This window comes from Parasteatoda tepidariorum, chromosome 10 (assembly GCF_982258835.1).
Source record: "Parasteatoda tepidariorum strain Cologne lab strain chromosome 10, Ptep-v5.0, whole genome shotgun sequence".
NCBI classification, from domain to species: domain Eukaryota; kingdom Metazoa; phylum Arthropoda; class Arachnida; order Araneae; family Theridiidae; genus Parasteatoda; species Parasteatoda tepidariorum.
This window is the reverse complement of record NC_141764.1, coordinates 96,598,439-96,622,996: the sequence shown is the minus strand read 5'-3', so window position 1 is coordinate 96,622,996 and position 24,558 is coordinate 96,598,439. Positions and strand designations below refer to the sequence as shown.

General features: G+C 27.6%; 1 protein-coding gene across 2 annotated transcripts in view; it reads right to left on the bottom strand.

The window, feature by feature from the left end:
- Window positions 1-24,558, bottom strand: part of Polr1A (RNA polymerase I subunit RpI1) — a 68,296-nt gene that overhangs the window by 26,024 nt on the left and 17,714 nt on the right. For both annotated transcript variants that reach the window (XM_087153437.1, XM_087153438.1), the window contains exons 7-21: window positions 24,290-24,421; window positions 24,070-24,210; window positions 22,222-22,442; window positions 19,955-20,168; window positions 18,026-18,279; window positions 17,208-17,316; window positions 16,084-16,167; window positions 13,534-13,704; window positions 12,170-12,289; window positions 10,159-10,376; window positions 8,305-8,389; window positions 5,058-5,258; window positions 2,706-2,834; window positions 1,854-2,015; window positions 1,581-1,729 (exon numbers count right to left, since the gene is read on the bottom strand). In XM_087153437.1, the coding sequence (XP_087009563.1) occupies window positions 1,581-1,729; window positions 1,854-2,015; window positions 2,706-2,834; window positions 5,058-5,258; window positions 8,305-8,389; window positions 10,159-10,376; window positions 12,170-12,289; window positions 13,534-13,704; window positions 16,084-16,167; window positions 17,208-17,316; window positions 18,026-18,279; window positions 19,955-20,168; window positions 22,222-22,442; window positions 24,070-24,210; window positions 24,290-24,421 (2,390 nt within the window). The remainder of the gene's footprint in view (window positions 1-1,580; window positions 1,730-1,853; window positions 2,016-2,705; window positions 2,835-5,057; window positions 5,259-8,304; window positions 8,390-10,158; window positions 10,377-12,169; window positions 12,290-13,533; window positions 13,705-16,083; window positions 16,168-17,207; window positions 17,317-18,025; window positions 18,280-19,954; window positions 20,169-22,221; window positions 22,443-24,069; window positions 24,211-24,289; window positions 24,422-24,558) is intronic.

The following is a 24,558-nucleotide window of genomic DNA, read 5'->3' as shown; positions in this document are numbered from 1 at the left end:
AAGTCATTTTGTTTTCATGTAATTTATCAATTAAAGTCCCAAAACTAAAAGAAAAGCAATAATTTTTTTTCTTAAAAAAAAAAAAAAAAAAAAAAATTAATTTAAAAATAAAACTTGAAAAATAGTCTTTTCATTTTTGAATAATAAATAAACAAAATAATGAAAGTAACAAATTTCAATGGTAGAAAGCTGAGAGGAAAAAAAAGTGGCACTGTGCTGATTTTAACACTTCATAATCGCTTGGTAACTAAACATAAACCTTCTTTAGCTTTTAAATGTCCATGCAGGGCCGGATTATACCTTTCGTAGGCCCTAGGCACAGAGCCGGATTATACCTTTCGTAGGCCCTAGGCATAGCCGTTTTTGCCCCCCCCCATTCCTCCCCTCTTTCCCCGCTAAAATTTTCTTGCATATTTTTTTTTTTTACATTTTTATTAATATGGGTTTTAATTTACGAATTTGTTTATCTAACTTTATCTGCAATACCGACATACTGCCGATATTGCAGTTGATATCGATAATACCATTTTTGGTGAAAATTTACTCTTCCGATTTAGAGGAAAACTTTGTAGATGAATTTTTACTATTTTCAAATTTGTATGAGCATAAATCTGCAGAAGAAATGTTGAAGGCTCAAATTAAAGATAAACTTGTGAATACTTTTCCTAACGTTCACATTGCATTAAGAATATATTTGTCGATTCTTGGATTAAATGCAGAAGGAGAAAGATCTTTCTCCAGATTAAAATTGATAAAAAATTATTTGCGTTCAACAATGAATCAAGATCGTTTGGCATCTCTCGCACTTATGTCTATTGAATACGACATTTTGCGTAGTTTGGAATTCGACAGCATAATACAAGATTTCGTTGAATCCAAAAATCGCAAAAAAGTAATATATTAGATCATAAGATTCTGCAAAATAATCTATTACCGAAAAATATTATATTTTTATTTGTATCTTCATAATTTTGTGCAAAATACACTTGTTGTTTTTAAAGCTAAATTATTTTGGTCAATAAATTTTTTTCTCCCAAGTTTTTCGTAGGCCCCTGAATTTCGTAGGCCCTAGGCACGTGCCTAGTGTGCCTATAGGATAATCCGGCCGTGTGTCCATGGAAAGATATTTCCCCATCTATGATTTGTGCTGTCATCTACTGATAACTTCAGAAAATACAAAAAAAAAAAATGTAAAAATTCTAATGGAGGGTTTTACTTACATAAAGGTGGATAACAGTAAAGAATGACGCTAGTAGGAGAAAAGAAGCCAAGATTGGGAAGCTATCTTCTCTTGTGCGTTATGTAATTGTTTGTTAGAGAATTTCTCATCCAGTTTATTTGTAATTATAAACACAGCATTTATAAATTCCTCTATTTATAAGCACAGAGTCAGTAGGTAAAGATTTGAAAATTGTTTCCATCTTCCCACAGAAAAGGTCTCATAAATTAATTTTAGGTAATAAACTAAATTATTTTGGTTTTATAAATAATTCTCAATTCTAAAACTATTTTAACATTACTAGAAAAAATTACTCTATAAAAGGTTAAGGAGAAAAATTAAAAAATATTGTAATAATTACTTATTTTTTACGCCTTCTTCTATATTTTCAATACTGCTTATAATGTCTCGAATCCTATCTTTTGGAGCTTTAAAATCATTACTTATATTGTGTAGTATAGATAAACGGGAATTAGTAGTTCCAGGGTGCTTCTTCTTCCATTTGGTAATCTTGAAGAGGGAAAATAAACATTACAGTATGAACATTATTTTTAACTTAATAGAGATTCCCAAGGAATTCTGAACACTGTTATAAAAACTTTTCTACAGTAAAATTTTTTTAATTGAAATGTACCTTTTTCTTTTCTTTCTCGAGATCAACTTTCACAAGATTTTTCAAGGCCTGTACTTCCCTTTCATTCATAGCAGTATCATAATTTTTTAAAAGCAAATGAAAGCTTTTTTCTTTCAGAAGTTGCATCTTTAAAGGATCCAATCCATCTTCTCCATACAGAAACTAGCAATATATCATTTGTTTATTATTATTCAGATATAAATGAAACAAAAAGGTAAAAAAAAAAAAAACGGATTTACTAAACTAGGAGTATTACTAACATGAACTACTTGTTATTTTCAAAACTAAATTTTATCTTTTCATAATTTTTCAATAAACATAGAAACTGTCAATCAAATAAACTTTTTCACAAACAATTATTTTGTATCAGTGTAAATAAAGCGTTAATCCCATAGCAATCGTGAGTTACACGAGGCATTCCATAGCTGAGTCTCAACATATTCATATCTTTCACAATAGAAATACAAGCTTCAGTTATTTTTTGAGGAATCTAACCTCTAAATTTTCTATTTTTTTTTTTTAACTAATAAAGCATAAATTTTATTTCAGCAGTTCTTCTAAATATTTTGATTCAATAAATTTTAACACAGTTCCACAAATAAATTTAATAGTAATAATCATTTAATAAAATCCTTTGTAAGCTTTAAAACAATTTTTTTTTTAAATGAATGCTTTTCTTACTCCTTTAGCTACATTATTTCAAAAATATTTGATAATTCCATAGTTTTTTTTACACAAAACTGCAGTTTTCATTGAGCATAATAAATAAAATAGCACAGAATAACTAAAAACATAAATTATTAAAAAAATCTATAAAAATGGAGGTAAGGTTTGCTACTGATATCCACTCACCTGAACTACTGTACCATCACTGTCTCTCACAGTTAAGTCATAATTAACTGTAATACCTTCTAAATGCTTTATAAGGCAACGTTGAAGATAACCGCTTCTACTTGTTTTGACAGCCGTATCAATTAGACCCTTAAAATAAGAAAACAGAAATATAATATTAATTCTGTTTTAAATATAATATTAATGTGTATCACCATAATATTTTGATTTAAAGTTGTACTAAAATTTAAACTAAAAAATTAACCCTAAAAATTTCAACTAAATTAAAATTTAACAAAGGCTAGAAGTTTATTAAAAATCAACAGTTTTAGGAAAAATAATTATACATTTATTACTTCTAAAACTCAAGTCGAGTAATTACTAAGCTTGAGAAGAAGCAAATAGTCTTTGGTGGTTTGTTTAAAAATTAAAAAAACTAACATCTTTCAATATAAGCAAAAAATTTTTTAAATAAAATTTAAAAATAAGATGATTAAACTGAAAATCAACTACATAGAATTTTAAATAATTTCTTATATTAGATTAAAGAATAAAATATAGTTTGTATGGATAAAACTTCACACCAGCTGCGTTTAGAAGGCAAACCTTCTTACTTAAAACCGATTTTAATCACTCATAAGAAACTGCACAGCAAAGCAGAAAATCAAATAAATAAAGAGCATTAAAGGTATTTTTGTCAGTTAATATGTTTCAACAGATGGCAGAAAGAAAGCTAAGAATTAGTCTGTGCCATATTTTATTTGATGAGTAAATATTTTAAAATTATAGTCAGCTGAGATAAGTGCAAGATAAAGATTATATTACTATTTTAAATATATATTGTTTTCATTCAATTTTACAAATTATTATCAATAAGAATAAGCAATGATCATTTAATATATAGTAACTGAATGAGAAGAAAATTTTTTTTTTTAAAGTAAGATTTGAATTTTCCAAATGATGTTCAAAGCATCAGAGTTTAAGACCTTATATAGAATTATAATACAAATTTTAATTTCAATAAAGCAGTAAAATATTTTTAATATAAATTAAAAATATTGCTGCAGAAATATTAGTTCTGCCCCCCCCCTCAAAAAAAAATTAAACCTCTAGGGTCATTAGATGAAATTAAATACAGTACAGAACTTGCAATATGGTAGAGTAAAATATAAATTTTTTTTTTTTTACAATTTTCTTTTATCTATGCTTTTTTTCTTTTCAAAAACGAAATCAGATGAAATGATTAATTTCGCAATTTGCTCTGATTTACAAAAGGGAATTAACAGCAAACAAAAGGTGTTAGAAAATTTCGCCTTATGCTTTATTATATAAATACAATAAAGAAAAATAGTGAAGTGAAAATACAAATTTTAACAGGGTGCATAGCCAAAACTTTGAATCAAAAATAAGCACTTTTTAAAAACTTTTCAAGCACTTTACAAAAATTTTCAAGCACTCAAAAAATTCATATTCAATCAATGATATTATTGAAAAACAAAAACTTTTTATATACAGTTTTAGCGTTTAAAAAAAACCCAGAAAGAAACGGGCGTAAATCAAAACAATCAGTACTTTCCCACATCACCGAGTTAATTCAACTTGACCCTGAACTCAGAACAAAAGTATCCTTACCCCCTACGTCAAAAAAAGTGTTAGTAGTAAAATTAAATAAACAAGAATAAAATTAAAATAAATTAAAACGAAAAACATTTCATAAGGATCTGATATTCTCTATCCGAAATGGAGCACTCGGGTTTCGGTTTCAAGTGTGCGCGCATGTGCAAGTCATAACGTGGGTATGACATGAAGTCTGCGTGAATGATTACGTAGCAAACTCCCCATTTTTCGTGAAATTCATGGGATCCACCAGATATCACTAAAGGGGGAAAAAATTATCCGGGAAAAAAGCACTTTTTAAAAACGCCAGCTGAAAGAAGCACCTTTAAAAGCTTTTAAAAACGAAATCCCCAAAAAAGCACCTTTAAGTACTTTTTACAAATGCTATGCACCCTGTTTAAATTAGAAAATTAAAACAGCTAAAATACAGCAATTATTTAAAATTCAATATTAAAGTAGGAATATAGTTAAGGATGTATTGAACCATTTTATAGCGATCCTGAAAACCGGGAAATTCAGATATCCAGTTCCTAGCATTTCGAATAACAGCTGTTCACTGCTGCAGTTCAATTAGCATAAATTTTAATTTTTTACAGAAAAAAAATAATTCTGTTGAGTTATAAGTAGAAAATAAGTGTTTGTTTATAATAAGGTGGTTTGAAAAAAAAAAACACACACACAGACACACCACTGGCCATAATCAGAAATCTAAGGTACATCTACAAAATGATATTATATTAATAAAATTGAATTTACCTCTCTTCCAGCCATGCAATGGAAAAAATATTCCTGTATATTGATTCCAGTCAAGAAACGGCCAGCAACAAATCCACCTGCACTGGGAGATGTACTGTAAGGTAAGAATGAAGGCAAAGTACTGCCATTCAACATAAGTGGCATTCGCCTTCCTTCTAACTCAATTTGACCCAGTAGACATGATATCTGCATGGCATTTACCTAAAACATCAATCAGCTGATGTAAAATAAAATGGCTAATTGAAGTGAAAATGCCTAACTACTTAAAGATAACATTGAATAACATAATTAACTTTGGTGCACTTTTAATTTACCCATGGGTTAAAAATGACGTCATGAAATATGTATTGGTATGGAGAGTATATTAATTTAGTATTATTAACTTTTTAAAAACATAAAATTTTTAAATAAGTTAATATTTATATAAACATATTTCATAAACTTGGAAACTTTTACACTTTCAGCTGTAGTTCAATTTGCTTTTATTTTGAGACTATTCATGTCGAATCCTTGTTCAGAAGCAAACGAAGAAACAGTAAGGAAGTATACCAAGCGGCGCATGAAGATATTCCTGGGCATGTGCCCTAACTCCCTTAGAAATTTAAACCAATATTTATGAGACCCCCTGTTATATATAACAATTTTAAGCATAAGTTTTGACAAAAAATGTCATTTAAAAAATAACTGCAGCTTGGACGGAGAAACAGCAATACGAAGGTATCTAAGATTTGCTAAAAAAATATTTCACGTAACAGAAAACAATAGATATATATGTATATAAGTTATAATAAAAGAAAACTTATTAGTTTTCTTCGTTCTCTGTATCCTTTTTATCCTTATTGCGCCCCACCCACACACAGACATATACATATGTAATAAGCGAGACAACAGCCTCTATGTTAGTACGCCAGATGTCGCTCGTCTGAACGAAATGCATAGAACTTTCTCGATGTAAATGAGGAGTCAGTTGGAATTGTCTGTCGGAGTAGTTTCTAAGTGAAACGGGTAACCTTAGTGGTTAAGAGTCTCTATGACTATGTTATTAGTTATTTGAAGTTTGTTTCTGTGTGACTCATGTTATTATTAAAGAATAAGCATTATCATTAAATGTCTTGATTGACTTTATTAATGGTAACCAAGGCATTTATAAATATATATATATATATATGTGTGTGTGTGTGTGTGTAATACAAAAATTATAAATACTTTAGTATTAATAACAACATTAAAACTCTTTCATTTTCATAAAATATCTTTGGTAAAGAATAAGTATAGGTGTAGAAATTCTATTTTGGGACTTCAAGGCTGAAAACATACCATTGAATTATAATTAGATTTATATTTCAAAGGAGGATATGTTAGTATATAATGCGGGAGCAATTGTTTTCGCATGTCTTTTGCCGTATGATGTAACTAACTAATCTTCGTCAGATTTGTCTGTATTTCTGTCCTCCCCCCTCCATCTGGGAGAATGGGTGTGACTTCTGATTCCACCATTGAAAAATTCAATAAAAGTTATGGCCTTCTGAATTCTCCTAATTTGACTAATAACAATACAAAAATAACGGGGTGGTAACCCTGTTATTATATGGGTCATTCTCACGAAAACTGTCATTTTTCAATTCATAAAATCCCAAAAAAGTAAAGTGAATAAAAAGCTCTGAAACTTTCTATATTAATAGAAATATGTAATGGCATTATAAAGAAAGTATATATCCTATAAATTATACTTAATATTTAAATTAATTAATTTTTTAAATAATTAATTTATAATTATTAATTTATAATAATAATTAATTAATTAAATAAATAAATAAATTAGTTTAATAAATAAATTTATTAATTTATTTTTCAAATTAATTAATAAGTAAATTAATTATTTTCACTATTTAAAAAGTGAGGGACTGGCACTAATAGTGAGGGAATGATATTTTATTTTAATACATGTTTTTATCTAAGTTACATCTACCTAAAGTTTGAAAATGATAACATACTAAGTATATCTAATATTTATTATAATTTAGTCTTATATATTTAATAGTTTTTACAGGTTTGGGAAATAAAATTGGCTGGCACGATTGAACAAAAAAAAATTTAATAATATAATCATCTTGAATCATTCCCTCACTTTATACACTAGTGAGGGAATGACGAATTCAATAAAATTTAAAAATAACAGTTAGGCTTTCTTAATTTCTGAAGTCAATCACATACAATTATATTCATACAAGAAAGCAACATATAATTATCCACTTTCTCGATGAAGTTGTATTTTATTTTACTATAAAAAACGACATGAGGGAATGACAAATGTAAAAAATTTTACCTGGTTTGATTCATTCAAATTTATTCCACAGCAAAGCTTCTTTAAGTTGAAGATGGAAACATACTGCAATTTTGTTCTATGATGCCAGTTGTTAACTTCTGAAGTTTTTATTAAAATATTTTTATTCTAAGATGATTACAGGTAATAAGAACATTGTTGTGAGGGAATGACGCGAAACACTGGGGACAAAGTTTAAAATAGTGCTGTGTTAATATTTTTTATCAGAAATTAAATTTAAAATTTATTTTCTGAATTCTGTATTTCAATATTCTCAAATAAAAAACACAAATTTGTAAAAAAAAATTTTTTATTTCAGAAACAATTTTTTTCTTTTTTTAAATCAGCAGTGGGGACAAGTGAGGGAATGACATATTGGTATATTTTTATTACCTAAAATTAATAAAAAATAAAAATTTATAATTTTATTTTTATTCTTTTGTTAGCTTGCATTCTGAAGGACACTTTCCATGAAATTTTTTTTTTCGTAAGTTGTAAAACAAACATAAAATATACTGGGGACATGAAAATGACTGTTTTTGTGAGAATGACCCATATATATATGAGAGTCACAATTCCTCAGAATTTAAGGCTCAGAATTACAATTCCTCAGAATTATTAATTAACAGATTGAAGCCCAACCAGCTTCAGATCAATGGGTACCAGCTTGTCTGGGAAGTAAAAGCGACCTGTGAGTAGTGCTGAAAACAATGCCACAATCAGTGCCGTTGGTCTTAAACTTGTAGAGCCATAACCTCTATGACCCCACTGGCCCACAGTGGGCTGTTGCTTATAAATATATATATATTTCTTTGTTCCACAGAGTAATTTATTGTGTAACTTTACATAAGCATCATTAGCTGACACTGTATAACTAATTTCTCACTAGTTAACTAATATTGATAAAAAAAATAATAATTTTACCGATGATCCTTTTGCACCAGACTCAATCATCAACTGCAAATTATTTTCTGGAAATTTTTTCTTTAAACCACTGGGTAGGCATACTCTAAAATCAAAAAAAAAAAAAAAAAAAAAAAAAAAATAACAAAAGTTGGTGGAAAATGCAAGGAAAAATTTAGAAAGAGTACACAAAAGTCATAAGTTTGGTTTGGGAAACATTGAGTTACATCAACACAAAAAACAGATGCATAGTTTAAATCGATTATGATGTTTTGTTTTAAGAACACTCCAAATTGAAAATTTAGTTAAAAAAAATAAGTTGATGAAAAAGGCAATGATATCTTGATTGTTTTATGCATAACGATGGGGATAGTGCTTACTAGTCTAAATGTTTAGACTAGTAAGCACTATCTAACTAGTCTAACGAGCAGTTTCGACGATCTACTGCTATTATACGTTCATTGAAATGTGATTTTAATTCCAAATTCAAAGATAAGTTCTTCTGTGGTAGTATTGGAAGTCCAAAATGTAAAAATTAAGGACAAAATTGCAGCTAAAATTAAGAACAATTTAAGGATGCTGCTTCTCTAATAGGAGCTATTTTGTAATGCCAACATGAATTCACAGATATAAACTTTGGTAATAGTTTCAGTAGTTCCTGCACTTAAGTGAGAGAAAAAAAAGAGAGAGCCCAAATTGGAAAATTGTTAAGTAGTAGCAAAATACAAACATTCTCTCATGAAAAACAGTAGAGTATGATATAGTGCTGAGAAGGGAGATAAGAGCTTTTTATATATTTCTTCGACATCAAATGCTTTTATGCCATCAAATCAAAGGTAACTGTCTCTAATTCTAGAAGTATATTAATATCATATTTGATGAGCTATGAATACTTTGTCATTCATTTCAGGTTTTTTTAAATATTATTTCATGGCATAGAACATAATTTTTGAAATTGAAATTTCTTGAATTTCTCTTTAGATAAATAATATTTTTTCTTTCTGTTAATTTCAACAAAGGTTTTAAAAAATCACAAAAATTTCAGGACATTTAGTGAAATGTTTAATAATTAAAGGCATTTTATTTTTAAAAAAAATGAAATTAAGGTCAATTTTGAGCCCTGTAAGAGTGTTATTTTGGTTTTCAATAAATGGATTTATTGTCCACAAAATCTCTGCATGGAGATCCTTCTCTGTGAGGATAATATTGATATATTGTGATTAATATACATGAAATTGAAAAACTGTAAATCTATAGAGCTGATAAATGAACTGGCAATTTTATCAATGATTCTAATTGTACCATTTGTTTTGTTTAATCTTTAAGCTAAATGTTGTATTTTTGGCTGTTATATTAAAGACAGTTGATGTAAATATTTTAATTGAGGGAAGAAAAAAAAAACTCTGCATTCCCTTCAAGGAAGGGCAGTGAATAAAATCTTGCAACTGATTTATTCTGACACTTTCTTAATTTCATGGAACTTTTTCAAAATACATCAAAACTGCGTAATCTACAGGGAAATACAGTAGTTCATTGGAAAAATTAACAGATATGCACTCTGGGTTACCACTCAAATCTGGAGAGAAAAAAAATTCCTTGTGTTTTCCCTATACATATTATACATAATATATTAAAAGAAAAAACACAATCACTTTGCTCTTGTATGAGCTGTATTGGGATATAACTATACTAGTTATAATTGCTGTGAAAAACAGGAACAGCTGGACATACTTAAAACAAATAATACTATAGTCAATAATATAAATTCTCTGTATTTTCCAGGTTTTCCCTGAAGTGGCAACCCTGTCACTTATCTACAGAAAAACCCTTTCAAAACAAAGAGGACTGAAAGGGGAACATAATTAAAAATCTTACTCATTTATCTGATTGTTTAGATCATGAGTCACTTTCTTCATTTCCATGTCTAGCATCTTAAGACCAAAATCATCCCTACTGAAATGAGTCTCTTTGAATTTACGAAGAAGTTCATTATCGTCAATGTTTTCCTTGTCTTCCAAGTCTAAGGCTTGAGCACAAGCAATTCTCCCGTTGGCATTAGCTTTACGAAAAATTCTCCTCCTTTTCTTATTTGCCTGTAAATAAAGTTTATTTATTTAAAATGATTTAAAAAAAACACTAACAAAATATAGTTTATTGACTCTACAGTAGAACACTATTATCCAACGCCCAATCTTAAATTATCTGTGTTGGAAATGCAATCTAGTTTAATTATTTTCGGACAGATTTCAGGCTGTAAGGAAAGCCTTATAGACTTAACCCCATTTTTCCACATGATATATAAAAAAATGAACAACAAAAGTGAATTTCTAGAAATGAGCTTTGTCATTTTAGACAGAGAAGCTATCAAGGAAAAACAAAAACTTTACACGCAAAAAGAAACAACTGAAATACTATTTCAGCACAAATTAAGATCACCCTTAACCTTTTCGGTGCAGTGGAGCTAGATGTGCTTCGATATTCGTGGTATGAGAATTAGTTTAGGAGAGTGGTTGTACTTGTATGGTAAAGCAGGCCTTGAAAACATGTTTTGCAACATTCATAGAAATAACAAGAGTAAGTTACACTAAAATTTCATATGGACCAAGAGTGATTAATCTAGAATTTAACACGATAAAAAACATTTCTAAAAAAGTTTATACTGCTGTGTCATAACCAGGACTGAAAGCTTATATTTAGTAAGGTGAAAGAGAGAAAGAAAAAAAAATCATTGCATTATAGTGTGTTCGTGGAAAAAGTAAACTATCAATGACAAACAAGATTTTTCAATAGTTAATACATATAGTACTGTTTTTAATCCGAAAAAAAAAAATAGATTAACGGGTAGTGATTAACAACAGTTTAGCATAGTTTACATCTCTGAAAACTTGCTGCAAATCCCCGTGGCAGAATCGCAGAGTAAAAAAAAAAAATTCTTTGAAAAAGTTAAAAAATTTTGCTTTTCTTTTCTTCAAAAAATTTTTAACGATTTTTCTTTTCTGCAGAATTATCAAAAGATAAAAGATCATAAATAAAAATTTGATAATGACTTGCTTCAGCAAGATTTTAAATGGATAATACATATCAGGGGTCTGACTAGATTTTTCTGAGAGGTACATATTTTGGGAAAATTTAGATATTATATGTGAAAATTAAAAATTATATTAAAAATCAACACAAAAATTTGGTAAAAATATGGATTTATCATGTCTTAGGGGATACAAAACTTTAAGAAAAAGTATTTTGTGAAACAGTTTTTCTTAAAGTTGAATTTGTGAAGCTACCGCTAAACGGTAGTAAATTTGGCCTGGACAGGCCTCTTTATATATATAAAACAATATAAATATATATATAAAACATATATTTCAAAACCACGAAAGTTTAAAAGATAGTTCATTTTAGAAATCCTTTTTTTTCAACAATTATTGCAACAAATTTTAATTTTATTTTGTTTTTAAATGCTGATATTATTACGGCATGTAAGGTTCGTATCGCGGATTAAAAAAATCACTCTTTAACACGCCCGGTTCGTACAAATATCATCCTTGATCCCTAAGATGTTTCAATTGCTCCTACGACAGTTACTGTCATGAATTTCCCTTCTTTTAAAAAAAAAAACAATTTTGTTACACGCAAAGCTCATATCCCTAATATGATAATTTACTTTCTTAGTTCGACTATTATCATTTCTACTTGTAAAATTTAGACGGTTATTGAGATTGATTTTCCCAGTCAACACATGTGTCATTGTTATTACAGCTGATAATACTGAATTAATGATGTTTTTTTTCCTGACATGCAAAATTTTGTGAAAAAGTGGTAATTATAAAAAAAAAAAAAAAAAAAAAAAAAAAAAAAAACAGTTTATGAAATAAAAGAACATACAAACCTTATCTTCTACAACTATGTCTTCAATCCCAAGAGAAAATCCGTTAAAATATTGCAGATAGTGTGTGAAAAGGCGGGCTAAGGCAGTAAGAAGAACACTAGATGTTTCTCCACCATAAAGCTATACAAAAAAGAAACATAACTTCAATTTTAATGCAGACAATTATATAACCTGAATATTTATAACTAAAAGCTTTAACAACTTGAGTCATTTTGATATGGATACTAAAAACCCTTTAACACCAAATATTTACTTCAGATTCATTTAGTTGAATTCAAAAGAAAAGGAAAAAGCGTGAGATAATTTAAGAAAACATTTACACATTCTAAATTTTTAGTTAATCAGGTTCAAGGTCATTTTAAAAGATTTAAATTCTAGGTTACCAAATTTTTACTATTACTAGTGATTTTACTTGTTTTTAATGTTAATGAAGTGTACATTACTTTCAATAATTTGAACATAGCATTTCTTTTAATAAAATATGTACATATTAGCTACTAACATTTCACAGTTTTTCTTTTTTAAACGATCTTTATAGTTAGAATCTTTTCATAACTTGATTTATTTTAGTCCCTAATATCTCTTTAAATAATAAATGTTTCCAATTTTAAGTATGCAATATAAAAAATTCCGTTGATAATTTTTTTCTCCGAGAACAGGAAACGAAATAAAATTATTTCTAATAAAAATTCTACATATCTAATTTGTTTTGATTAAATACTTTTTTACAAAAATCATGTAACTTAAATGAATGAAAATAAAATTTTTTTTTTTTTTAAATATAATTTAAATTATGACAACTAAGTAGATGATGAAAAATGAAAAATACAACTTCTCCTTTAAGTTAATATCATAACACAAATACACACTATCGATCATTCATTCGATTTTCACCATTTAATAAGTAATAACCATACAGATACCCCACGTATTATATGAAAAGCTTTCAAGTAATCAACTAAAGGAAAATGGAAAATCCCTAATCAAATTGGGATGCAGAGATGAGGAGTGCTGGCTTAATAGCCATCTTCTAGCTATCACTCCTGACAGCTAATCAACTGGTCTATTTTACTGGCCAATAAAACAGAAGTTTACCTATCTATGTACTGTCTGGTTTATCAGTCCATATCAAATAAGAATTGGTCAAGCTTCAGTTCTTTTACATATTTTAAATATTTAATATTGAGTGTCAAACAGTATTATAAATTGACTATTCAACTAAAACCAGAAGGAAAATCCGAAAAAAAGTAAAAAGAGAATATATAACTAGGATGCCTTGGCGTTATGGGATTAGTGGAAGAATGAAAAATACTACAGCCTCCAAGACCGAAATAGAAAATTTTCTAACAAGTATTTCAACTCACCTCGTAACATATGTGTATTAAACTGTATGGAGTTGGTCCAACTTGTGCCTTATCAATGACGCCGCACAATAACTCTCCCTTACGAATAATGACTTCAGATTCAGACATTGCATCACCCGTTAAAGGTGTCCCACCAGCAAGCCACTCACGAGAAGCAGTAGTTTTCCAATTCTAAACAAACACGTTTTATTTTTAAGCAATATATTCAGAAACTGATCATATATATTAATAATGATATTTCAAAAATAGAAGAAAAGCAAGAGGTAAAGCATGAAAAATAATGATAAATTTGATTTAAAAATAAACTAAGACTATTTTGCATTAACTTACAAAACTTTTATTTAAGTGATGTGAGGTTGTTATATCATAAGTGTCCAAAAATAACGCAAATATTAAATCACAGCTAAAAATACATGCGGCCAATTTTAAAGCAATTCAGTAATAGCTCAACAGAAAAATTAGTAAAAACAAAACTCCATTTTTTTTCTTTTATGTAAAATTATCCTTCAAAATAATATTTCACTGACTGCCTAGAGATTTAGGATAAGAATTCAGGATGTGATGTCATCCTTCTTCTGATAAAAGAGGATTCAATGTGTTCAACATTTATCATGGATTAACATGAAATCAAATGACCATATTTCATTTGCTATACTGAAATGAATGGTTCAGTGAGGGCATTTTAATGGACATAAAAATAACATAGCCGCTATGAAATAGCAAAAGTAACATTACGCATCAGTAATTATAATGGTGAGATGGGGGAGAATTAAACAACATAGACAAAATTCACAGCAAGTTATTTAAGTTTTTAGCAAAAGTATTAATAAATCAGTAGTAAATAAAGTAGTCAGAAAATATACCACTTCAGAAATGTTCTAGAAAAACGGACTGCTAGCCATAAGATTTTAATTGGAAAAAGAATAAATTACTGCACACAAATCAGAACATTAATAAAAATTGAAATATTTAGGTAGAAAAACTGACTATAGAAATAACATTGAATAAGAAAATTTAATTAGTAAACAAACTTAATAAGCTAACTGAAAAGTCTATACAGCCAACATCTGACGCGATCGGTTTTAAAGTTTTATTTTATAAGTTTTTATATACATTTTCGGTAGTGTACTTTTGGTTGAATGATGAATAGAACAATGCGAAAAGCACGCTTTTGCATAATACATGGCGAAAATTGACATGGTAAAGAAGAGAAATATCATTTTTGAAAAGGAAAAATTAAGCAGTTTTTACACACACACTCAATGAAAAGAGCAGTTTTAAGGGCTTTTAAAATACGAAAATCAAAAATAAAGCACCTTTAAAAAACGCTATGCACCATGTATAACAATTATCGGAAGGAACAAGGGTTTGGTTGGTATCAAAAAACACTTTTTTCAATCTCATTTAAACAATGTTTTCTAAATCAAAGAATTATTTTTTTTACTCTGAAAAAGACAACTTATTACTTAATGTCTCAACTCTGTCATACGTTTGTACCATAACTTTTTGCATCAACTCAATATACCTAAAAGAAACAATGAAGTGAAGTATTTAAATTATGCATTAAATTTTAGAAACATTTTCGGACTTGTACCAATTAGAACTGAATTTAGTTTTAAGTCAGAAGAGCTGGCTGCTGCTCCTGTGAAAGTAATTAATACGCTTATTGAAGAAAAGGTTAGTTGGCATGTTAGCTTATAAATCTATGATAGAATATTGAAAGTAGATATTGGTGGTGCAATAATTTTAATAGATGCTAAATCAATATTTCACTCAAAAAATATCATTTTTGAAAATAATTCAAAATATTAATAAATATAAATACAAAGAAATAGTTTAGATTTCTATTTTAATTATAATTTCATGTATGTGCGAGTGCAACAGGGTTTCTACTCAATTTCAGAATAGAAAAAAAAAATTCCCCGACTTTTCCAGGTGTATCAGGTAAAATTTTTGAGTTTCATGTCAGGTTTGAATGAAAATCCATAGCATATTTCATCTATACCATGCGATTTTTCTCATTTGTAACATTAAATATTAGATTTTTGGAGCAAAAACATTTAATAGAATAAGAAAGGAAACATGGAAAAGTTTCACGAAAAAAGGAATTTTACAAAATAATTGTAATAGATGTTAGAATTTCTTAAATTGAATCTCCATAACCAATAACTGTTATTGAAGACTGGTTATTTTTTAGGTATGATATAGGAATTTTCTAGATTTTTAGAAAAAAATTGCCGCTTTCCCTGACTATTCCTCGTTTCTTAAAGTTAAATTACCTGCCAATTCTAGGTTTTCCCTGACTCTGCGCAATACATTCCAAAATAAAACTTTTAAGCGTGTTAACTTAGAATCTAAGTTAAATGTGAAACAGAAATTGGTGACAATTAAATTCTTAAATAAATGTAGAACAAAATACAATAAAAAACTTTGTTAAACTTATGATTATTGTTAAACTTATCTAACTAATTGAAAAAAATATTTGATTAACAAGTTTTTATACAAACAATTAAGCAGTGTAAACTAATAAATAGTAATAATAATAGTTACTTTGGAAGAAACCTTTGCCTTGCCTTCAACTGAAAGAGGCGTTTTTCCCTCAGGGATCAGATTAATAATTATGCTTGATACAATCTAAAAAAAGAATAACAAACACATAGGAAACATGATAATGTAATCAAATAAAATACTTAGTACAGCAAATAAAAATGACTCAGACATAGAAAAAAAAAAAACCTTCATAGTTCAAAAACAAACACTTTTTTTTGTAAATGTTACAAACAATGCCATATTTTTTTTTATTAGATATTTTACATCCAAGTTAAACAATTTTGAAATAAGTTTCTAACAATTTCAGAGCAAAAGCCAGACATTTTTTTTTTAAAAAAATATAAAACGGTTTAATTTTTTAAGCTATTAACAAGACCTGAATTAATTAATTATACAGCTACAGTTTACTCTCAATATCTCGAAAACCTTGCTATGTCAAAAAAAATAATATTTTTCCCCTTGGCATTACACATAGTGTTAATTTGAATTCATATGTCAAAGGGTTTCTTCTCAAAACCTTCCTATGTCAAATTTTTTTCTAAATAGAAAATAATTTTCTTTTAAAAAAAAATTCAAAATTTAAATTTGTTGTAAACCAATCCTTTTCTATTTAATGCATAATCATTTTTGTCTTACTTTTAAAAATAAAATTATCATTGTTGTATTTAGACTTATAGTCAACTATCATCATTACATACATATTTAAAAGTAGTTATTCTTATGTTTCACGACTCTACTTTTTAGAGCAATATTTAAGAATATATTTTTCGACTTTTTAGAACATATTTAGTTCTGAACTTGCTACCTTGAATTTTTTTTAGCATCCCTTCAACTTTGAGATATATTGAGTACACTGTAATTCAATTGACTGCATATAATCACTTTCATATTAGCTAAATAGTAAAACTTATACGTAATTTATGTGCAATTTTATTAAATTTATACTTTAAGACAAAGTTAGGTTCTGCCAATTTTATTGAAATATTTTTGATTTTGATGGACCTAAAACCATATTTAGATCTATATAAAAATTTTATACAAACGAAATTTACCACTCAAAACAAAATTTACAACGATACATTAATACGAAGAATTTTATTTCAGAAAACAGTAATATTTTTTACCTGTTTTCCTGACCAAAGAACTTGTGGCTTTAATATGGTGGGAGGAAGCAGTTTTAGACGTTTCTTGTTAAATGACATTGCACTATACAATAACTCATGATAGTCTTCTCTAAAATAATAATGAAATATTATATCAATAACATTTGTGAAAAGAGAATTTTAAAATTAAGAAGAAAAAAAATTATACAAATGTTCTTATATTGTCAATATAACAGTGATATTGAACAAATGGAAACATTGGCTTCAAAACAAAAGAAAATAAAGAAGCATAGAGCATAATTTAATTTACAACAAAGAGTGACACGGAATATAATTAAAAATGAATTTTGATCTGAATGACAGTAGGAAGCAAGTGAACTTCCTCCATTTTTACACGGGTCTTATGCAGTTAAAACACTTTTATTCATAAATTTCCTTTCATGTAAATAATATTTTGCGGAAGTAAAGGAAAAAATATATTTACATATTAAGCTTTGAAAGCATTAACATTGTAGATTTCGATATAGTCGGTGGTTGTTAAAAATATATACAGATTAGGGGATGGGCAATTTTCTTCATCACAAAAAAAAATATCACTCAGATTTAAGAGCACAAACTTTATCTTTTATTCAAACTTTAAAAAGAAAAAATAAATAAATAAAAATTTGCAACTAGAAAAAAAAAATGGTAAATAAAAATATATAAATACTAATGCAAGAAATAGAACAAGTAATTTCAGCTCAAACTGCTGACAAAGACTCATAAATTAGGATGCCCTGGGTTATAAGGACCCAGAGAGAGAACACACAATAAAAAGAGATTGATTAAGCAGAACATACTTGCAAAAGAAACGGCCCCGCATAGTGATAAGAACACCAGCAATAATGTGATCTTGAATGAGACCACCCAAGGGGGTGCCATCTTTGGGTACAAGGTATTGGTGGTTAACTCCCACCATATGACGAGCTTCTGATTGTCCGAGAAGAGATTGTGGTAGATGAGCATTCATTTCATCACCATCAAAATCTGCATTATATGATTTGCAATTAGAATAATGCAGTCTCAGGGTCTTCTCTCCAGGAAGCACACGGGCCTGATTAAAAAAGAAAAAGTCAGTTTTTTGCTATCTATAAATATTTAGAATCCATATTGAAATGCATAAACAATATAAAGACAAAGATATCAAGCAGTGGAGACCTGCTTTCATAACGACAAACAATTTTCTGCATTTAATATTGAATGCTACAGGAATTTAATATGATAACATGGTGCGCAGCCAGATTTTTCAACAAAAATAAGCACTTTTCAAGCACCCAAAAATATTTTAAATCACTCCCAAAAAAACATCATAATTAGGATCTATGCAGTAGTAAAAATTATTTTTTTCCTACCGTTTAAAGTTCTTCACTTATAAACATAAAATCAGTAAAATTCAAAAACATTTTCAAAAACAATCACGATAAAATTAGTAGTTTCTGATAAATGTTGCAGAGAAAATTGTAAAAATCATGCATTTTTTGTAATTTAGAAAGACAATAGACACGGCAAAGAAAAAATATCTATTTCTAAAAGATAGAATATCACACACTTTTCACAAACTCAAATAAAAAAAGCTCCTTTAAGTGCTCTTAAAAAACATGCATCAAAAACAAGCACCTTTAAGTTCTTTTTAAAAATGCTACGCACCCTGGATAGTTGAACATAAAATATTTTCCGGAAAATAATGATTTTTTAAAAAAAAAATAGAGGAACTATTTAAAAATTTGTAAGGAAAATCCTGTATAAACTTTAAAATGAAGGGATGTTATGATTGCAAACAAGAAAATGAAATTTTCACTGATCCTCAAAGAAGGGAATTAAAAACCCTTGTTTATTGCTTCCTTTTCAGTCTTCAAATAGTTTAAATGCACATGCATTGATCACTCTCACCACCATTAATTTCTATTGATTTTCATTCTCCAAGGTTCCAGAGGGGTGGCGTGGCTTTAACAAAACTGATAATGAAGACATGGATAGAAATGAGGTGGGTATCACTAAATTGACTGACAGCCTGTGTGGCTTTAAAGAAGAGTGCAGAATTTCTTATCCTAATTCTTGCAATAAGAGGTGAAAGATACAGAACATGAAGGCATATTTCAGCCACTTACCATTCAAGATATCTTGCACCACTTCTGAATTATCTTAAGATCATTTTAAGATTTAGATTAAGAAAGACTGGTTTCCTAAAAGACCATGAAAGTGCTCCATTAATTAACAAAAGTGATGCTGCTGACAACAGAGTAGAAAATGACTGGAATTACCAAACAGAACTCAAACATCTTGGTTATATGGAATTTAATGACTTTGTTGCCATTGATTATTGTGCAAAATGAAGCTCCTGATGATTAATTAAAGAAGCATCATCTGCTATGGGTTACTTTAAGAAAATATGTAGAAACTCAGCCAAATATCTTCGAGAACACTAGATGAACCTTTAGAGAGTGTAGTTGAGATATCGAAATTTAACTTTATTATGATTTGTTGATAGGGCCACATTTTTACCAGCGTAGGAGGATGAAATTATATCAGTAAAAAGGGAAATAGGCTGGAAAATCACTAAAAATACACTGATGGAGAACACTGTATATGTATAAATATGTTTCTATGAAGATTTTCATTTGGAAACATTTGTGAAGAAAAGGACTATTTTATAGACTGCAGAAGAAACTCTAAGAAGTTTACATTAAAAAAATTATAATACAAAATAAATAAAGTTTAAAAAGATTTACCTTATGCGCCATAATACTAGGCTTATGTAAAGTGGGTTGACGATTCAACAGTAACATATCTCCATTTCTCAGATGCCTGTGAACAATTTTGACTCCACCAAGAACAGGATTAGCAGGCGGTGTTAGAAGCGTGTTAGCGATGGCATGTCGCTTTATAGGTTCACTATCAGTCAATCGGACAACCCTCCCGTTTTCATATTGTACCAGTGTAGCCCTGTAAAAACAAATACTCATTAGTTACCCATAAATACTGTTTTCACAAGGTAAAACTAAATATTAATTTTAAAAAAATCTCAATTAAAACTTTAATTACTTTTATTCATAACTTGGAGTTCAGTAATTTATTAAAATTTTTACAACGATAATAACTGATACAAATATAATTACAAATCATTATTAGTAAACATGTGATCTTATTTTAAAAACTTTAAGATATTAACATATAAATAATTTAGAAAGCAGATTAAATGCAAATGTAAACATAAAGTTACAATTAGGGTTGTAACAAATAGTGATTTAGTCTAATACCGAATATTTGGTCAAATAGTAAAATTTTTTAAAATCATCAATAACTATTTTTATATAGAAATAAGTTTAGTCATTATTGAAATATAATCAAAACTTACCTGTATTATTGGTATAGGGGAAGGAAAGTAAACTTTAATAGAAATGCTTAGAATAAAAAAGATAATTAGATATTAAGATACTTAGAAATATTTAAGATTAAAAAAAAATGATTAGCAGCTATTTTAAAAAAAAAAAAAAAAAAAATATATATATATATATATTCTTAATTCTGATAACAAAATGTTACTGCTAGAAATAACATTTTTCGGAAAGAAATATATCCATAAAACGTTGAAAGAGATAATATCTAAGAAACTGCTTTAGAAATGCAACACTATCATAAAAATGAAGATTAAACAAAATAGCAAAAATAAAAATCAATCTTAATTTTGGGAAGAAAATTTTAAAGATAAACATTTCAGTTCTCCAATTAATGCATTAAAAAAAAAATTTACCATCAGCATCAAAATATATATATATATATATAAAAAATTCATTTTGAAAAAGAAAAAGCTAGATATGAACAAAAATAAAAATCTTCCTTAAATTTTTAAACAGAAGAGTTATGCTAAAAATCTTGATCTAACTTTTATACATTGTTGTACTTTTAATAAAAGGGACTTTAAAAGAATAAGATTAATTATCAATGCACTTTATAAAAAATGCTGTCATATTAAAAACTTCATAAAAATGTATGTTAACATAAAATTAAAAAAGAAACCGAAAAAAATTGTTCTTAGTTCTGATATATAACTTTAAAGTTGAGACTCACACTTTTACATGTTACTAGTTATTTGTCTTATCTGTACACAAGAAACAAAATGCTGAAAAAAGAATCAAGTATACAAGAAAAGCTACATTAAAATGCTTCAGTTTAGTTAAAACAGAAAAGCATGCGAAACAAAAAAAAGTCTTCAATTTTTAAAACCGATTAAATTGCCTTGCTCTGAGTATATCTTTGAAAAAAAAATCAGCATTAAATTTTTTTTCTTTCAGTATAAAGTAATCTAGTTTCAATTCTTCAAATTTCTTCTTTCCCTGTGTCTTTTATAACATAAATTAACAAGTTTTAGAACTTAAAAAATATGAGTAAAAACTATTTTTAATAATGTAAAGTAAAATATACCATTTTAGATTATTCTTTATTAAATCTATTAAAATCCCCCCTCTCCCAAAAAAACTTTGTTGAAAACTAATTTTTCAAATAATACTTAGCCGAATATAAGTAAAAAGACCAAACATCAAATATTCGTTACATCCCTAGTTACAATTATACCATGTATTGATTATCGGTTTCATTCAGTTAAATATAAGTTTGTAAAAGGATACTAATTCAAAAAAAGACGAAAATAAATGTTATAAACTCCCGATTGTTTGTAGCTTGGCTCTAAAACAAACTTCTACCTGCACAAAATGCTTTTCCATAAATAGAATTTTTTACACCTTAATCCCATTGAAACTATTTGGTCTTGTAATAATTTGTTTGGTGAGATACTGCCTCAAAATAAATAAAAAAATTTAAAAAAATGCAAATTAGAATTAAAAAGACATAGATAAAAGCTTAAACAGATGATATCTTCAAACATTTTGCTGCGATCTGCGAAACTCCCTCATTCAAGTTGTTGTATGAACCAATTTGGCAGATACAGGAGTTAGCAGCAGTAAATGATTAAAGTATTAGAAGTAAATAAAAATATTACCCAGGATGGACATTGGGGCCATTTTTTACAGCTCGCTGCAATCTTTCAAAATTTAGAATGCTTACAGGTTCTGGGAAGGTTAGTTTTTTAGCAAATACTAAAGGTACTCCAATTTCATTCACCATGATGTAAGGATCTGGAGAGATGACAGATCTGCAAGCATAGTTCACTCTCTTTCCCATCATGTTCATACGAAACAAACCTTCTTTCTTTTCTAATATCTATACATAAAAGAACACAGTTTAATTTTTTTTACTCAACAGGAATCTAAGAGTATTAAATTTTATATCTCAATAAATGTTTAAAATAATTTCCCCTAAATTAATTAAACAATAAAAATAGAAATAAAAGTCTAAATAGAAAAAAAAATATGCCAGAAGGAAGAGGGGATGTAATTTTTGGCAAAATAAGAAATTATTTGGGTGCAACAACAAAATTTGCAACAATTATATAACTTCTAATAAATAATTCTTTTCACATTTTTAACATAAATAAAAAAAAAAGTCTAAAAAGAAAAGAAAAAAATATGCCAGAAGAAAGAAGAGATGCAATTTTTGGTAAAATAAGAAATTATTTGGGTTTTACTTAGACAACAAAACTTGCAACAATTATATAACTCCTAATAATTTTCCGATTTTTAACATAAATAAAACGTCTTAAGAATATTTAAGTAAGATTAGTTAGGTCCAGCATTAAAACAATTTATTTTTTTCGTTGTTTGTTTCAGTTGGAAAAATAGATCAGTATTTTGTAGATGTGCTGGTTTATTCAATTATTATTGAAGCATTTTTTTTTTTGTCATCAAAAATAGGTGAACTGCTGTTTTCTTTTATACACTTTATTATCATGTGATCCATAAATCAAAGTAATTTTTATTACTTAATTACTTTGGATTAATTATTTAAATGAGAATAAGAAATCAGGTGAATTTGAAAGTTAATTTTTCCCTTTATGTGCTTCTCAAAAGTGTACTTAATAAGTTTTATTTATTTATAAAGAGTAATAATTTGGAATATTGAGAAGTATCCTATATTTTAAGATACGCTACAAGAAAAATAACAGAATAAATAACATTTCAAATTAGATTTGGCTAAATTTTTTCAACCATATTTTTGAAATTGTGTAGTATTTTCTCTACTGTTTTTAACTGAATCATTTTCAAGTATCTACAAAGACAACTTAAAGTACAAAGAATTTGCATTTTTTTTAAAGGCAACTACAATTTTGGATAGCATTTGCTTGTTTTCATATTCATACAAGAATATAAATAAAAACTTAAATTATAATAGTTGTATTTGAACAAAAATTTACAAATTTCTTGGGAGAACATTAAAGACAAATAACAATATTTAAGGGAACTTAGAAAGCATAAAATTAAAATACTAAACTTGAAAATTCAATATTTTAAACTCTCATAAAAAAATTTTTTATGGGTCATTACACAGGAAACAGCATATAAATAAACCTCAAGTATTAAGCAATTTTTATTGCGAATATCTTTCTCAACAACTATGCTAGTGGCTGAATGGACATAATGTCTTTTGTCTACACTGACATAAAGTAGTAGCAAACAATCATCGAATTTGATTTGCTAATTAGTTGATCTACTAGTATAGTATTATAGTTTACATATTTTTAAAGCAAAAACACAATTTTAAATACTTAACTGTTATTCACTAACAGATTTATTAACTGACTTAATTAAAAAATGTTTACGAAACAAGTCAATTAAAAAATGTTTATGTAAACAAGAAATAAAACTTTCTCCCATATATATCGTTTTGTTATTTTTAAAACAAGCTAATATGGACCAAAAACAGTTATTAAAATAACAATGCTTTATAGTACCTGTTTAACACCTTTCGTTGTTGCTCCTTTCTTCTTATTCACTTCACTATCATAGATCTCATTGATATGACTTTGTAACTGAAAATAAGCATTGCTGAATTTCTCTGGATTACTTTTACCTGGAATTTTACTAACCATTTCCTAAAAGGAAATATTTAAAATAATTCATTATTATTCTTTTAAACATAAAATTCCAATGTTTAAGCAACTGCATCTTTACTTTTTCATTTTCATCCAGGACCTCTCCCTTTATAAGTTGCAACAACTTGTTGATGAGTATACAGTCTTTCAATACTTCACAAAATGCAAGCGTCTGGACATCAGCATATTTTCTCCCATGCATTACATTTAGCTGCAACAAAAAATAACTCCCAATTATTGAAAAAGAATTTTTTTTTTAAAAATTGAATTTGGTTAATATGAAACAAAAAAGAAATATTTTGATTAATTTTTAAATTGTATAATTTTGTGGACTTTAATCATTGTTAA